Raw genomic sequence first — 18,002 nt, 5'->3', positions numbered from 1 at the left:
ATAGATAGATAGATAGATAGATAGATAGATAGATGTTAGATAAACATTCCACCTTGATTCACCTGCATCTGTGCACACAACAATGCATTCGTGGACTTTGTTATGGTTATCCCAAAACGTATCCCAACTTTTATACAAAGATCGTTTTGTTCCGGACACCTGGAGTTCCACACTGGGTGTAGAGCCCTATTTATTGTTCTTACTGTAAATGGCCCTTAAAGGTGGAACGATCAAAAACCCAGAAAGAGCTGGGTGCGTTCATCCAGACACATCATCCGCCCCGGTTTCCGGCTTCATAAAACCGGAGTGACGCCAGTGGATGGGATCATTCCAGCAGGCCAGCAGATGAGAATGGCTGTCCGAGTGATTTCCCAACTGAATGACCAATGAAAACGGAGACGTAGTCACGTAGACATGGGCAGAAAACACGATACTTTAAGCTGTTAGACGTATAGACGTAATCCTTGAAAGCGACGAGTCGAGTTTTCTAGGCCCGGTCTGTTTTTGTGGTTATAGAACACCTTCCTTGAATGTTATGTAGATGACCTTAATAGTTCGGGCCGTAGTGTCCTGAAATAGAGCTCTTCCACTATGCTCTTCGTACTGCTGTCGTCTCGGAGGACAGGTGAAACACCCGTAGGCCCTCTCTTAAATTAGCAGATAACATCCATTGCTGCAGCTAGGGTAGGGTTCCAGTTTGTGCGGACCTACCATCTGAATACAGTTCGCGGACGATGCTGACGTTTCCGGTCGCAGCAATCGGCACGTCAAAATGAATTGAAAATGTCATCCAACCTTAGCAAAATACACTCAGTTGATTCAGCTCGGTTCCAGTTGAGTCTCTCGCGAAACCAACTTGGTTGGCAAATGAGTGTATTTCGCTAATTTTGTGCAATTCGGGCTCAAGAAGAACTAAAAGTTGACGAAAATTCGGTGACTGCGCCTACTTGATGAGCCCCAAGAAGAGGAAAACCGATCGTTAGCTGTCGAAGTATTTTGAGCAACTTTATGAGTAGTGTATTATGCCACCCAACCTTCTTCAATTACCTCAGAGCTATGACTCAAGTTAAGGAGAAAACGAGTGCAGGTGTTTTGGAAAGTCAACCATCATAGGACCTGATTATGTACGTTTAACCTGGGATCAAGTCTTTACCATCTACACCCGAGCCGTAATACTCCGTGGATTCAGCTCTGACCAACAGTGTTCAGTGCTTAAAAATGACCATTTGCGTCACTCCACTGATCAATAATCAGGGCAACCTGAATGAGTCATTTACAGCCACGTGACTGCCTATCGTATCAGCGGGTCTCAGTCCGGCTAACTAGCGTCAGAAATCCAGGGAATGAAGAGCCAAAATTGTGAATTCCAAATCATTCTAGCAAGGTTGTGCCTTTTTTCGACGGATTCTGTGTAACAAGACACCTAATCAGTACTTCGGAAATGACGGAATACGTCTAAGCTGATCAACTCCTATGGATAAAACTTTGAGAAGGATAAACCACGATTATTGATGGGTGTTGCCAATCGATCTGGTGCTCAGCGTGTCTAGCACACTGTTGGTAGATAGTCTTCGTGGCGGTGGGAGGGCGCTTTTAACCCCTTTCAACTGAAAACAATGTTGTTAAGAAGTAATCTTCACTCACGGGTTTTTTTCAGGGAATGTACAGAATCTGAGGTGATTTAACTTCGTACCGTCAGTTTCTAAACAGTTGTACACGTACGACGCCAAAGCTTCAGACGCTTGAGTCACTCACCGGGAACAGTATCTTTTAAATGAAAAAAACCCATCTTATTCGGGTGTGCGGGTGAATCTTCTTCTTTGTACCTCTCGGTCAGAGGGCGAACCTTTTCGTAAAAACACTAATTTTGTTTCAACGCCAGACTTAGTAGAATTCAAGCTAAATCTATCGTTTATGGTGTTCTTCAACTGAATGTGTTACATGAAGGCATCCTCATGTTTCATCTGAGACCGGATTGGAGATATCGCAGTACATTGTTTAGACAACAGCCCACGATCAATTTCTCCTTCACTTCTTGTGGCTCATCAGTTGGGCGCAACCCTATGAGTGAGAATTCGTCACTCTTCTAAAGTAGATTCGTTGATTACATTTGACATTATCTCCTTTTTACTCAAACCAGTGTGTAGTGAAATTCATACAGAATGAAAGATCAATTGGGCTGCCACTCAAGGGGTAAATTGTAAATGAATTAAGCAACCATACTGCAGGAACTTTACTCCTAATTTTGGCATCAGCTTATCCCTTTTGTGCTGTGCACTGAGTGATATTCACCTAGGCTGCTGGCCTGCTACATTCTGACTAATCGTGTCGATCAGGTAACATCAATCACATTGAAAGCATATATGATAGACTAACTGATGTTAATCTCGCTGGCTAAGACGTGAAATGCTGAACGTGCAGCCCCTGTTTTTTTCCCATGGCTGCTGAGACTTTGGTGTTTTACGTTGGCCAACTGAAAAGTGGTCCAGACTACGTGTGAAGTGTCGCACGGTGTGGCGCCATAAACCGTTCTCCAGCCCAGTGGATGTCGAGTGACGCGCAACCGGCTGCCATTAACAGCAGGCAGTTCCCATACGCTACAGCACACGTGACAACTGATTTCCACTATCCAGGTCATCTGCGTAGACCAATCCTAGACACGAACAGATCAGGAGCTGGAATTTCTCGAATTCGAACCAGACAGTACGTTACTGCCACGCAAACCAGAATTAATGAGGTTTGTTACGTACACAGGATTGTTGGTGTATTAACAAGACGGGACCTTATCTGATTGGTGCGCTGAATTTATTGAATAATGCTTCGCCCTCCTATCTGGATTTCTACATTCACATTGGTTGATGCTTATTAATGACACTCTGCGTCTGTATAGAGCGGGAGAATAATGTAACAAACAACCTTCTGCACTTTGTATGCATTTGCCTGATACATTCAACTCGGGACTATCTGAAGTTTAAACACGCACACGGAACCAAATCACTTAGTCCACGTGCCTAAAACAGTTTCAGTGGTGTTCTTTGATCGACACGTCAGCACTGTACGCAGGAAGCACGAGACAGCTCAGTGGTTAAGGCGCAAGCTTACCAACAGCAAAATCAATGGTTCGAACCCAAACCCGGCAGCTTTACTACTCCTGTCTGTACCTGGGCAATCTGGCGGGATCTCAGCCCTCGTGCATGGCATCGAAAGGGTGTTGAAACTGAACGGTAAATTGTACGAGGATTATGGTCACATATGTTACTAAGTTGACGCCAAAAAGACACGAACTTGGGTCTCGCTCTATCAGTCTAATTTACCACAAATGCGTCGTGCACTAAACTTTTGAAGGAAAACACAGGGGTGACACTATTTGAGTGTTTTAGCTTTTACCGTAAAGCAGACATCAGATTGAATTCCGAATAAGAAAGATGCCTCTATGTTATGCATTCGGCATCCCAACGGTTACTCCAACTTGAAGGTTATGAAAGACGGGTGCTGAGGAAGCTCGGACCAGCTTGTTCAAATTCAGATAGAAGCAACTGATAGGTTAGAGCAAGACTCGAACTATAAACCCCATGTTCAGGAGTTGGGATCGTTAAATCCGCCTAATTTGGATTATAACTCGGCTTGTAAAGCTCCTACGGTTTCCTACCAAACGCGGTGATGCGACGAGATGAGAACTTCAGTATGGCTTCTCTGTGTCAGTACCGGCTTGACCTGGTGGTCCCAAACACGCCTGAATCCACAAAAGTCCAAGTGAATTCAGTCCGTTCTAATCCCTCATCACTAAGATATCTTTCATTCTGATGCAATCTGTGGTATCGTGGCACTCGTGACAACCAGTAGAATTCTGGTTTTTAGTCCAAAACGATTTGGTTGGTCTAAACACGAAAGGACGTCTCGTATACGGGAAAAATTTACACCCAAACACACAGGCAGCGGTTTCGACATTATTGACTTTTCAGCGTCAACGCATGAGGGGAGTTACCCCCGAGCCCAACGTAATAACTGGATTCTCGTCAAAACCCAGTATTCGATCTTCAAGCAAAGGCGTACAACTAACCGAAGGTTTTGTCACAATCTATTTAAAACTCGCCTTTCTTTTGATGTACCATTCACCATGAATCACCAGAAATGATAGACAAGCACCTCACTGCGGTTTATCCTGATAAAAGTCCAGTTTTCAATGGTCACGTAATTCTGTCGCTAGAACCCCTTCTAAGATATGCAACGGAGAGCTCAACCTTACCCATGGGCTACATCAACGCAAATCAGTCAATTTCAAAATCGGCTTGGTCTACTGGCAAGGTGGCAAATTTGTCCTATGGTTTTTTTGGACTGGGCGGGTTTGGACTTGTTAGTTCGTTGACCAGAGGACGAGTGCAATCACTGTCTCCGTCAAGCCTTTCTCACCTTCCTTACTGTTCGAAGCCAAGGTGGAGTTACGGCAGGTGGGAACCATGAAAAGGTTGGCAATATGGTGCGGTTACAGTCACCGTAAAATACAGTGGCATAGGTGACAGGTGCGGCGGATATCGACGGTACAGTGGTACAAGTACGGATGCATGAAAGACTGTAGAAACACAGAAGCGGTTGACGATACAATGATGGGGACTACATAAAAGAGAAATCTTCAGGTGTTTGATAATTTTTGGGACTTCGCTCCCTTACCTGAACTTGCATAGGTATGGAATAATCTCGTCTCAGTGGGGCCCCGCGAGGCAGCGACAAACACTAAGTCTGATGTTGATGAATATTCCACTTTGGTGTTAAAAATACAACTCTCCTATCCATGGTTAACTGAAGCACCGAACACTTACTGCTGAGACAAACTGTTCATGTAATGCACGGCAACAACAATTTAGAATAATACTTACCGGGAGCGTATTTGAGGCCCCACCAAATGGATGGGGGCATCGCTGCATGGTGAAATACGTGAAGAAATGTGACTTGATCCACTTTGCCTCTGCACAGGAAGAACACCGTATCCAACATCTCCACAAATTTCGAAAAATAAAACAAGTATCCTATGTAAACCAGAATATCTGTTTTTTTGTCTGTGGGATCTGGCGCCTCCACACAGCCAAGACCGTAACCAAGGTTAGCGGCGTGGTACACTGAGAGGATAACCACGTAGGCTGAATAGAATACCATAACAACATTATAGAGGATGATCAGATATTTCAAGGGGTCCCAGTCAGCCATAGACTCAGTCGATTTCGGTCGGTCTGCGTCAATCTTGAGTTTTTTCTGTACTTGACCTCGTTTTATGAGCTCAGCTCGCCAGGCACAAACGCCGACCACATAGGCCAAGGAAATGAGTGCAGTCGGTGTCCAGGATTGCATCAACGGATAGGTATCTGCTCGTGGATCCGGTTGAGGGGGTAGTATGCCACTGAGGCTACTGAATATACTTGCCTCAGTCATTATTAACCGACCGCGTTGGCTCCAATCGCACGATCACTGTCCCAGCGTCCGCAGAAAGTCGCATCCGCTCCGGCGCAACATTTGCGGTTACATAGTGGCAAGCTTGCAGCCCACACACACAATGGACCAATCACTCAACCGCTCGACTGCTTGTTTGTTCACGTGTACAGGTAACGTGCGCGAAGCCGGAGGCTTAACTTGGATCTGTGTTGCAGTTGATTGGCGGATTCCAATCTGGTTGTTCATTGGCTGTTTCGGACAGCCAATCGTTCCATCGCCTCATCCCGCTGTAGGCGGACCGCTGAAGAAAGCCTGCTTAACAGTTGACGGTTTCCCACATTCACTATCCGCTTTCGGGTCGAAACAGGGAGTCATTTGATCACAGCAGAATCTCTGCGCAATACTCAAACTTAGTTGCAATTAGTGATGTTTCAGGTGATCGGAGTTCACCCTGGGCTTGTCTTTACTTGTGTACTTTACTACTAGGACCACATGTTCCATGTTTCAACTCTACATAAAACATCATCTCAATTTGGTCTTTACCTTAAGAGATATGTAGTGTCCTATCACGAAATTTCTGCTTCCGTAGAAGGACACGGGCAGGTTTTTGTAGAAATCGCCTGCATAGGAGAAGACCGATACCAAAGTATACTTGTATTGATTGGCTTCCCAAAGAAGCCCATAGAAACATCTACCGAATGCACAAAAAGTCATCAGAACAGTCAGACAGAAATGGTGGAAACCAGAGTGTTTATTGTGGGGAAGACTTTTCCTATCTACTCGCCGGTTACCAACATGAAGCCAAACAGTCAGAGAAAGTTGGTGCAACACTGATCTCGTCCTCCTGATACCAAGATATTGAGCCTATTATTACTATTACCATTGTTAAGTTTCTTGGATTTAGTGCTCATATCGTGGCCCGAAAATCAATGTCATCGAGCAGGTCAAGATAAGAGGGGTTGAGTGTACCCTGATGCAACATTGTGGGCAGTTCTCTTTACGAAACGCTGATCACACATGTTATGACATGTTGTTGAATTACTATAGGGAGTTGTGAAACTCTGTTTAATATCCTTCCATTCAAGCATCGCTTCCTCCGGCATTGGGCTGTTAGAGATTGCCTTATTTCCAGAGGAATCGTTCTAAGTCCCTCATATTTAACCGTATATTGCAGTTATCTTCGTACTATGATGAGCTGCACTTTTCCGAGGTTGCCATCTCGCACCATAAGCACATGGCGGATGTGGAATTCAGCCGTTGGTGGTAATATTGTACCGTTCCGATTCACTTACCAACCTGCGAGTGGACAGGGCAAATTCACTGTTCGGTTGCCAGAAACATCCGTGTAGGATTGGACCGGACAAATGAAACATGGCGTTGATTACATATATCAACATGTTCCTTAATACCCACTCCAGAAATTGACTTTAATTCATTTTGGATACCTTGTGAACAAAGCATCGAAATCCTAGACGTCGGGATCCAGTTGAGGTATAAAGTAGCTAGGTGCTGTGGTACCGTCAATCAAGTCGAGTTAAGACAGACTCAAGGACACATCTTAACCGCTGCACACGCAGAAATCCGGGAATTCAGCGTCGGTCTTACTGATGCTCCGCTTTCACCTGGATTAGTTCTGTAAATGCTGTTCCCCTTGGGGTTTTTAGCATCGCTAACAGACTTGTCGACAAGGCACACAACAGCGTTATTGCGAACAATCGAGCGCAAGAGCACTTTTGATCTTGATCCAGGCTGTCTAATGAGCGTTGGGGGAACACTCATCATCGTCGGCCATGCTTCTATGAAATGCTTGAACAGTAATCATCGTTGGCCGTTGCTGAATTGGTTGACGGCTTGACTGGTCTTGATGCTTACCGGCTTCACACCTTGGTGACGTTTAAGGACCTCAGTAGGTCTCGAACATTGAGGGATTTTTTCAGGGACATGACCTTCCTGACAGTTCTGCACTACATCAATTCACATACTCCATGAAGGGCTATAAGGCACTTGGCACACAATTCTGTTTGCTACTCGCTGTCCGAATCAACTAGGTATACTCAATTCCTACGAAAAGTTTCTCGATAAACCCATGGAAGATTGAAAGGTTCCCTTAAATCTAGATGTGATATGTCTATCTCATTTTTTCTCAGTTTGTAGCGTAACTTTTGGCTGTATAGAACCAGCAAAGAACAGTGACTGGTTGTTAATCTTGTAGCTCATATTTATGATAAAATTTTCCGAGTCACGGACTCATTAAGGACCGTGGTGTCCATTGACATCCTTCAAATCACCGATCTGCAAATAGTTGTCCTCTAGATTCTGTTGTGAATGTATTGGTTTCTTTTGTTCACAAATTAAGTAGTATGGGACGGCAGGTGACGCTTAATCCAAAAACCAAAGAAACTTCGCATCGAAACTTCGAAACAGTCTGTGCGAAAGGATTCCAACGTGGTATTGACTACAAGGGCCTATATCGACTCTCTCTAGATCCAGCATTTTCATCAGGCATGTGAACTTCAAAGTAAAAACTGTACGAAAATGATGTTCAAGTTAACTCAGTTTCCAGGGGCTATGCTTAAACGTAGTAGGCTGTTTGCGAAGAGTTAATTTGAGGAACAGTCTGTCGCCCGCCACAAGGTGTGCGAAATAGGATTGGTGTTTTTGTAATGTACTACTCATAAGGCTGCTGAAATCCGTCGACAGTCAGCTCAGTTTCCAGGGACTATGCTTAAACGTAGTAGGCTGTTTGCGAATAGTTAATTTGAGGAACAGTCTGTCGCCCGCCACAAGGTGTGCGAAATAGGATTGGTGTTTTTGTAATGTACTACTCATAAGGCTGCTGAAAATCCGTCGACAGCCCACGACCGATTTCGCCCTTTCTGGGGCTCATCAGGTAGGCGCAGTCCCCGAGTTTCCGTCAACCTTATGTTCTACTTGAAGACAAATTGCACACTCATTTGCAACCTATCACGATATCTCGAATATCGTAGCGACTGAAACATGAGGTGGCCTGGTGCAGCACATTCAGTTGCCTTAGAGCATCACAAACGAGAGATTCGGCTGGGTTCCAGGTGAGTCTCTCGAAAAACCAAATTAGTTTGCAAAGGATTGATGTTTCTTATAGATAAGGACGCAGATCGCATCAGACCACATGAGCGACGCTGTCAATGTCAAAATCTTTGTGTATTTCGGCAATGGGCTACATGGAACCCTGGTCTTCCGATACCCAGATGTCTCGCTTCCGTTCAATAACACGTGATTGTGAGAGAACTATTCGGTGGATTGTAGCGAAAGTCTGAAATTGCATAAGAATGATAGAAACTCTTAGAAGGTAAAATTTCAAACGGGGAGAAAGACAATTTGAATAGACAAGGTGATTCTCTGGTTGCCTATAATTACGATCACCTAACGCCAACTCTAATCTCATACTCACTTGTACGGTGAAGCTAAAGTAAGATCAGATGATATGCTTGAGTGGCTTTGATGCGAAAACTGACTTCGTTGTTTATTTCGACAAGCTTTCGCGGTTCGTGGAAATGATAAAAAGCATTTCATCTTTGACCATTTTCTCTCTCCCGCTCACTTATTTTTTCTGTCATGTAGGAACTCAACTCACTGACCTGTGATTGGTCACTTGGTTTCACGCCGCTGACCGTGCATCCATCGGATCGATAGACTAATCAGATGGGCATTCTGACGTGCGCGAATTTTGACTCGAGGTCGTGATTTTACTCATTCTGGCTCTGTGTGTATCCACTCTAACCACCTGATCGTTCTATCTAGTGAAGATTCGTTCTGACTTTATCAGTAAATAACCTGTGCTAACCTGCCTATCCGCATGAGATACCACGTCTTTTAAGAACGTGAACTGGTGAACAATCGACACGCTCTCAGACGCACGATTCTCAAATAAGTTCTCTGATGGATATTCTTTATCTACTTGATAACCCACACACTCGGACAGCCATATCTACCCTGTGAATACCACCGTGGAGATGTTCTTGCGCACAATGCCACAAAAAACTATCTATAAGCCTGGATACTAGTTAGACAATCTGTGATCGATGATTGGTGAGCCCGACCGTCACCGACGCCCGAACGCTGCGGTACCTCCCAAAAATTCGGACGCCACTGCTCCGAAACTAAATTTCGTATGACGCTAACCGAGCCTTCAGTATGGTAGCTCTAGGCTCGGCATTGAACTCGTATCTGCCGGCCGTTAATAGGGTTGTAGCGTGGGACGTCAGGAAGTCAGCGGTATTCGACGTTCGAGAGGGTGTAGCGACGGCACACGTCGGTTCTGAAATGTGCAGATATAGAAATTGGTAGTACTGAATCCACCCAGCACACATTCGCACTGGTCGGGTGACACAGGAGAGAAGACTGGAGCGTGGCAGCAACACACGTGTATTCAACCGAAACCGAAAGCGGAAGTCAAGGGTACAAAGATAGGTCAAGGTCAATCAGGGGGTTTACAAGCGGGCTACTCTTTCCTGTCCGGGGCTCGTGGTGGCTCATCCATGGTATCTGCAATACGAAGAGAGAGGGAGAAGAGGACGTTGCCAGAAACTACAGAGTTTTTATTATTCATGAATGGAACAAGTCGTTCATGCTCTCCCTGGATAGAATTTGTTATAAATTCAACCCATAATTGTAGACTATTCCTTAGGAAATGTAGATTTTACTGCACACACCGACTGAAATATACGATCAGCTCCACAATCCTCCGTTGTCGGTCGACAGTCTTTGTCAGGACATGCATCCAGATGCTGGGCGAAATGCGTTGATCGGAGTTCTTCTTTACGCTTCCAAATGTCGGTTAACTGAATGATGCGTATTTTCACGCTGGTACATGATGTTCTTTTTGATATCTCTCCAGAGTCGCCTGCTAGGTTTCTTTATGTGTGGAACTGACAGTCTAAATGATCACCACATTGGAGATCGAAATTTCGTCACTCAGTTAGGGGGGAGACATCAAATGCTCCAATCGCAGCTACCTACCCCCTCCCCTCCCAAATCATCGGTGACAATCAATGTACGGCAAGTACGCGGTTCTTACAGTTGACGATGATGTCGCGTGATACGTAGGCTATTATCCTTTGGCGACAATGTCTTTTGTTGGTGTGCGTACTGCTGTACACACCTCATACTGAAATTAAGCTTGATTTACTGAGCTGAAACTGCAGATAGTGTGTTTTTCATCGCCTTGTCAGAACTTGTTCTTATAGCTCCAAGTTTCTTACCGATTGCATATCAGGCCTGCTTGCACAAAAACGCAATCGATCAGCTTTTTGGTCTTTCAGGAGTTTTGCCGGTCTTCTCGCTTTTCCGACGTCGATTGGTGCTAAACCAACCATCACAACTTGTTTTTCGCAAACAGGTGGTTGATGATCTTCTTTACAAACTGGCCCAGTAGCTTTCAAAGTTCAAATTTAGACTCGGATGAGCACAGCTCAACACGTCGATTGAGCTATGAGCCGGACAGATTCAGTTCCCTTATGATCAGTAGGGTTTGTCGATCAGGGTTCCTGTATCCGTCCGTTCGGAAAAGCTCTATATACATTTCACACACCTTATTACCTAAAGTATAATGATTCTTCATGACCTGAAGAGAGAGCGGCTGATTTATATGGGACCTCATCCAGTGTACTCACCGTCTGCTGTTGATGGACTCATCAACAGTCTGATAATGAAATCAAGAATGAAACGGGATCAATTAAAATCAGTCTGTTCTGAGAAGAGGGGCCCCTATCCTGAAATAGGCCGACCTGTTCATATCATGGGACAGCCAAATGCCCATTGTGTTACACTGTTAGGTTTGCGAAGAAAGTAGCACTTTTTTGAACATCAGCAGGTTTCCTTCGTATTTGAGCAATCTCTGCAGTTTGACAGCGCTGTATTCTCGGAGATGGTGCCCTCAAAATCAACCGAATAGGCATTCAGTGTTCACAAAACTAGTAGCTTGTTTTGGTATACCCCAAAACATAAAACAGCCCGTATTGCTCCAGTTTTTGAATCTAAACTTTTACTTCCAGACAAAGGTGTAGTAATCCTGGCTACTATTTATGGCAGGGTTCCTGTAAGGTGCATTTCAACTTAGTTTTGATGGGGGACTCACTTGAAACTCATCTGAAGTACTCGTTTATGGTGTTTCTAAGCAAATATGTCCAATTCAGAAACATGAGGCGGCTTGGTGCAGCACATCCAGTTGCCTGGAAACATCACAAATGAAAGATTCAGCTGGGCTCCAGGTGAGTCTCTCGGAAAACCAGATTTGTTTGCAAATAGGTGCATTCACCTGGAGCCTGTTTTACTCCATTTTCTAAACATGAAATCTTATTTCCTGAGAAAGGTGTAATAATCCTGGTTACTGTTTATAGGTGGGTTTCTCCTGGAAGGTGCCTCAGTGGTGATCCTTATAAGCGGCAAACGATGAATTTTAAATTCACATTACTCTTGTATGAAAAACCCTTCTCTTGGAGCCTATGTTCTGGTGAGTTCACACCAAAGGGGAAATCACCGGCTCTTGTTAGATCTCGTCAGCAGTGCATATCCAATGGCCGTTTTGGGGTTCGAACTCCGGACGTTTGACATGCGGGGCGAACGTGTTACCAGTACTCGACCAATGCACGCTAGACGCAAGTGAATCATCACGTCTGAAAGGTTAAATATGTTCACAATTGATCGATGCGATTGGTATGCTTCAGACTTCAAACGATAACTCGGTAACTGCTATGGTTGTTAACCGATCGAAGAACTGGCCTGTCAAGACATCCCAGTGAGGTAGTACGACCAACAGTCAAAACCTGCTCGAAAATTTTCGATTAGTTGTGGATCAAACGCTCTGCATTCTGCATTTAAAGGATTTGAATGCTCCTATTCTGCAGTCTACCCGGTTTGGTAGCCACACAACTACACCTTTATCAATATATCTAACCCGTCAAATTAATGGCGCGCTTCACTGGTTAAAACAACGAAACTTTGAGCCAACCGTTACCGGAGCGTCCCATTGTTCTTCAAAGGGCATGTGTCTCAGGTGACCACAACTGGCTGTGATATTCTCACAACCATACTCGTTGATCCTCGTAGAACCCCTCAAGATTTGAACGCTAGTTCCAAAACTGGGTGTTAGGTCAATCAGTCGTACAACTACAACATCTTTTCGGTGATTGGCTGCTTTGCCGCTCAAAAAAACTAACAGAGATGAGGTTGCCCAACCCTAGGCAGTCAAGATGCCGAGGTTGGGTTCGAACCATGGATCTTTCGGTCAGTAAGATTGCGTTCGGTGAAAGGTACCGTGGGTTTTGCTTCACGAATACATCAGCTTTTTAGTTGTCACTTGTAAAGTGTTCAGTCGCTGGAACCGAGTGCAGTGGCGGTGACAGGAACTGGTGTGAAGCTGTGTGGGAAGCTGAAAGTATCACGCTGCACATTGGCAGATATGCAGGTATTAGCAAACCGGGGGTCATGAAAGATGACCTTGAACCTGAGGACCAAGAAGAACCAACATGTCAGCCAGTCAGTGGTTGTCGTATCCACAGATGAACCTCATTCATGGATGTCGTTCTTGGTTGGTATATCTCTTTGGATATGTTCCATCGCTGATATAGCTGGCATCGTCGGTATAGGATAGGTTAGCTGTACGCCGTAGTCCAGTGCTGAAGGTGCTCACGACTGGACAACAGCTGAGTTGCATCGGAGATGAGGTGGCTACCGATTTTGTTCCAAGAGATGGAACATGGTGATGTATGATCCATCATGTTTTAATTTACAAGGGTGAAGGGAAGTTAGGATAGGGTGCGGCTGAACCTGGGCTTGTATGATCAACCGAATCTTAACAGGGATATTCGACAATATGGCAAAGTTAGGATAGGGTGCTGTTGAACCTGGGCTTGTATGATCAACCGAATCTTAACAGGGATATTCGACAATATGGCCCAGGCACTGTGAATTGAATTGGAATCTCGCCTTCTTGTCGCTTGACTGCTCTTTACATAAGATTACCAGAATATGTCCAGAAACCAGCAGTCGGTCAGGCCAATTTTGATAAATCAATAACTGCTCACAAGACCATATTTCGAAAACGTGATCTGCTGATGGTTTGCACGTGATTTTAAACATCTCATCTATGATTGCCGGTCCCGTGCTTCCTCGAGGTCAAAACGATTACGTCTGGGGAGCATCACCAGCCTCCCCTATTTTCTCTTGCAACTGAAGTTTGTCTATGCTGAAAAAGTAAAGAACTGGACATTTGTTTCATCCCTTTTGGGAAATCGCTGGTGTGGATTTGAACCCGTGACATTCCAGACAGTAGAGGAACACCTCGGAATTCGATCACAAATGGTTCGTCACCACTGTGAATAACCTACACTGGAAAATCCTTCAACAAAGCAGGTTATATTACATAACAAAGGCCTATATGGGATTTTTCTCCTCTTTGAGGAGATTACTTGCAGTTTATAGGTAGTAAAAGGTTACAGACATGTTGCTAGTAGCTTCACCTTGCAAATCGAGAAGCTTGGTACTAAATACTTTCTAGTCTGTCGTATCAGCGAGATATAGTCTCCAACTGCGTTCAAGAAAGTTTCCGAGTAAAATTCCCTAAAAGATATGAGCTCAGCATTTCCGATGATTTTTTTATTCCTGTGTACCTATTTTAATCCTCGATACATTCGACGAACAAGTTTTGTGTGGTGCGATGGGAGTTCGATTCAACATGCGGCAAGAAAATGAAATTTTTAGACGATTTGGTTCGGATTTCCCGCTCGCTCAACTTATCGATTGCAGATTCTCTACGTTGATTGACCAAATTTTCAAACAGCCAATGACCACGAGTGACAGCGATGGGTGAGAACAACAGCAACAACACTCTCCGAACTTCTCAACCGTCCGAAAACATATGACGATTATTGATCAGTTCTCGAAAATCGAGGGCGAGCATCCTTCGTAGAAAACGGACAGTAGAAATCAGCAAGAATATCAATCTAGATGGAAGATTCATACTGTTCACCTGGCTGGTTAAAAGCATTCTAGGAATCCGAAATACTCACCATTTGAATTTGAAACTGCATTCTCGCACATTTTTTCATAACATGGTGAAGGATAGAGGTAAACAAGAAAGTATGCACCAGGAACCAACCTGGGTTGACTGGCAAACTAATTTCCTCAGTTTTGTTCTTTTATGGGTTAAAAATTACTCTCGATGGACCAACAAATTCTCGCACCTAAGATATAATGTTGATTCGGTTCGTAAAGTTTCCGAACAGCGGCTACACAGACTGTTTTTTTTGCAATAAAACCTGGAACCAGGTACGCGTGAAAGTTACTGTATCTCAGTCAACTATCAAGTGACATATCAGGAGAGAATTTCACGGTTTTTAGGCTTAGAAATCTTACCGCTCAGCTGTACATCACCTTGATCAGTCATCCTATATCAAGGTTTTGGTCAGGCGATACTATTCTTCTAAGCATGTTCCTTGCCTGAATATGCAGACGTTCAGTTTCTGTACAATTGATAAAGATTGGATGTCGAGTGGACTCTAGAGTAGCTTTTAAGATCACCGAGCACCAGAATCGGACTACTTCCCATCTAAAACATCAAGTAGGAAATAAGAATGACGAAAACTTGGAACGTGTGCCTTTCCGGTGGGTTCCAAAATACCAAACCCAGTAATAGAATTTAAATCGGGTTTCCACTAACATAACAAGGGGTGTCACATCAAACATGATTCTGATAGGATTCCCTAAATGAACATTGGTCATAAACCTGCCGAAAACTCTTCGATAACTTATGACTAGCTTCACCCTCACTGGAACTCGTCAGGCAGTCAGTGTAAGTCGTGCAGTCCCTCATGAACTGAATGCAACCTAACCCTATCTCTCTTTTTCACATCCAAAAGAGCAGTAAGTCAGGGATTTCTGTAAACTTGAGAGTCGTAAAGTAAATAAGTCTTGTGCTAGAAAGTCTATAAAAACATTCTCTTGTTCACTTGTATATTCAAAACTAACCAATTAGTGGTCTGCTTTAAAAGAGTAACTGTCGAACTATTTGGACATGTTTCGTTTGTATTCATTATTCACTTATCTTACGTCAGCCGGTTAACGAGTATCCGCCAACCAGTGCGATAGATGAGATCGATTTTCTGGAATTTGAATGCCAGACTGACGGACCAGTACTAACCCCATTACAGAAAATATCGATCGCTCCAAAGTGCCCCAGGGAAGTCAACAGTAAAGCTTCTTGTTAGGGGTAGTATAGCCCTATGCGGATCCACTCAGTCCTGTGCAACTCTGTTCATCTCGCCATACGTTCGTGTCATCCTCTTGCGTCGGTTGAGGTCCCTTGTGGTTGATGCATCTCACCAGGTTATGCTGCCTTGTCAACACTATTTCCTTTCTACCAGTAAAGCCAAATTATGCTGAGAAGCAAAGAAGCTCTGTTTCATCCTCGTTGGGAATCATCTGTAGCGCACATCTCATGAAACTCAGAGAGGGAGTTTCGAACCGGCACCCTTTCAGCCAATGGTTGAACAGCCAACCGTCTTCCACGAGCGGTTAATCAACAGTGTGATTAGCTTTCACTTAGACAGGACGTAGCGCTACTCAAACACATCACGTGGTCACATGTTTACTAGCTTCTCGAGTGAGGACTTCTCATGTGTCTTACTGCCGAGTCTTCCCGGTTTTGGTAGCATTTTAAAACAGAGGGCAGGAATTAAAACAGTCTCCCGATTGTTTACCCTTTACCGCTGAGACGAACAAAAAACATTTACTTCATTAGGAACGTCGGGTTCATCCTTGGTCACACATTGCAAGCAGCAAACCGTTACGGTGAAACTTACCTGTAGAGAGTGAAGCCTTACTCTCGACCTTTTTGTGTGTTCACCGACTAGTTACTGAGCTTTAGTCAGTAGTAATTCGTACTCGAACGCCGAACTGAACGTGTGTACAGACAGACAATTATTCTCGAATAAGGATGGTGTTGGCCAGAAATTCCACAGAAACCCTTCTTCATAATGCTACTCACTCAGATGTGCTGCTTGATATAATCAGTATCAAAATATAACTCGACATCTTGAACTAACCAGTTGAGCTAAACTACTATAGATTGTGTTACCTTAGAATTTTGTTTTTCAACTGAGTCAGTCCTTGCACATAGCCCAGAATGGTTGCCAAGAATGAAGCTTGCAGACGGATCATTACTATAATCAAACTCCATTTCCTGTTGACAGGAATATAAAGAACTTGTTTATACCACACGTGCGAGTACACACACCTGCAAACCTCAGCAGAGCCTAGTGAATATTGCAACGTGTGGTGCGCCAAACTTATATCAAACACGTGATTCGTCATGGAACTCAGAAAGAGGGAGTATCGCTTCGGTTCAGGTTTGGCGGCTACAATATGCGGCTGCAGTACGAATCAATCTACGTTGTTTTACTTTTTTACCTGCATACAGAAACTGCATCATCCACCTAGTACAGTAGAGCTGCATTTATGCGAGTTCGGAAAAAACATTCTCATTGTATTGTGTACTGTACGGATTGATTAACATTTCCTATGATATGTTTTTCTTCATCTGACGTAGCCAAATTAGGGGAGCCTGTATGCTTGTGCCTCAACTTCACACATAAAAGCACTTCATGATTTCTTGAGCTTCTAGTCAAAGAAAAAATGCTGCCATCTGTCTGGGCTTACAGAACAGTAGTGTGGTGCACGAAACTATGTCTAACGCGGATTCACATCCGGTTTAACTATCCGAAACGAAATGACTCATGCGAGTGAAACAATCGATACTTCCTGTGGCTGTAAGTGGACGTTTGGAAAACCTATGAAAAGTTTATTTTGATGGAGCCGCTCAAAGTCATCTGGAAGAGTAATAATTGTTTCAAAGAACAGGCAGTTGGACTGCCTTGTTGACTTTGTTGACTACACTTTTCACATCCCATTTCGGGGATGAAGGCAAACTGGAGCAGCTTGGAACAGATTTCAAGTAGCATTTGGGGCCATAAAGCGAAGTAAATTTGCGTAATCACACGGATCGAAAACCGCATTATCTCATACGAGTAGCATTCAAGGCATCAGGTGGGTACTCCAGGGACATACTCTTGTCTGCTCTCGTACAATCAGTAGGGCTAAAAACTGATCATTCGTATGTGGGATAGATATGTTAGTGATATGGGCTCAACGCAAAACAACGCTTTGTGTTGGTGAACAGCGGGTACCGGATTTTGGCAAAGCGAAGTCATGTTTGGTCAGACTGCCTGAGTAGCTTAGGTGTAGCCGTGTTTCCCTTTGCCCTATTCTGGACTGCAGTGGCGCAGGGGATTGGATATCATTCTTTAGGCAATCTGTTTAGGGTTTGATCAAATGACAAAATAGCCACATGACTGCAACAGCTTTCGGGATGATGATTGAGATATCTGGAAGGGTTGTTATTAGAGATCATCCGCCAGGCCTCAAAACATAGGAGTATACGGTTGGGGACCCTTCTCGAAATCAAGGTTTTCGGATAAATCATGGCTGTACGACAGTGAAGCGTCGGTGTTGAACGCTGATGTTGTGCTGTTGATGGTGATCAT

The 18,002-nt window shown here is 44.1% G+C and overlaps 2 protein-coding genes across 2 annotated transcripts in view; both read right to left on the bottom strand.

Moving 5' to 3' along the window:
- Positions 1 to 5,476, bottom strand: part of T265_08975 (hypothetical protein) — a gene marked incomplete at both ends in the record, with an annotated part of 22,196 nt that extends 16,720 nt beyond the window's left edge. Inside the window, one exon of the mRNA XM_009174922.1 lies at positions 4,875 to 5,476. Coding sequence (XP_009173186.1) covers positions 4,875 to 5,424 — 550 coding nt within the window. The remainder of the gene's footprint in view (positions 1 to 4,874) is intronic.
- A 4,428-nt stretch (positions 5,477 to 9,904) lies between these two features.
- Positions 9,905 to 18,002, bottom strand: part of T265_08973 (hypothetical protein) — a gene marked incomplete at both ends in the record, with an annotated part of 26,273 nt that continues 18,175 nt past the window's right edge. The window contains one exon of the mRNA XM_009174920.1: positions 9,905 to 9,948. Coding sequence (XP_009173184.1) covers positions 9,905 to 9,948 — 44 coding nt within the window. The remainder of the gene's footprint in view (positions 9,949 to 18,002) is intronic.

Source organism: Opisthorchis viverrini, assembly GCF_000715545.1.
Source record: "Opisthorchis viverrini unplaced genomic scaffold opera_v5_245, whole genome shotgun sequence".
Lineage (NCBI taxonomy): Eukaryota > Metazoa > Platyhelminthes > Trematoda > Opisthorchiida > Opisthorchiidae > Opisthorchis > Opisthorchis viverrini.
Note: the sequence above shows the minus strand (reverse complement) of the source record. Positions and strands in the feature narration are given on the sequence as shown.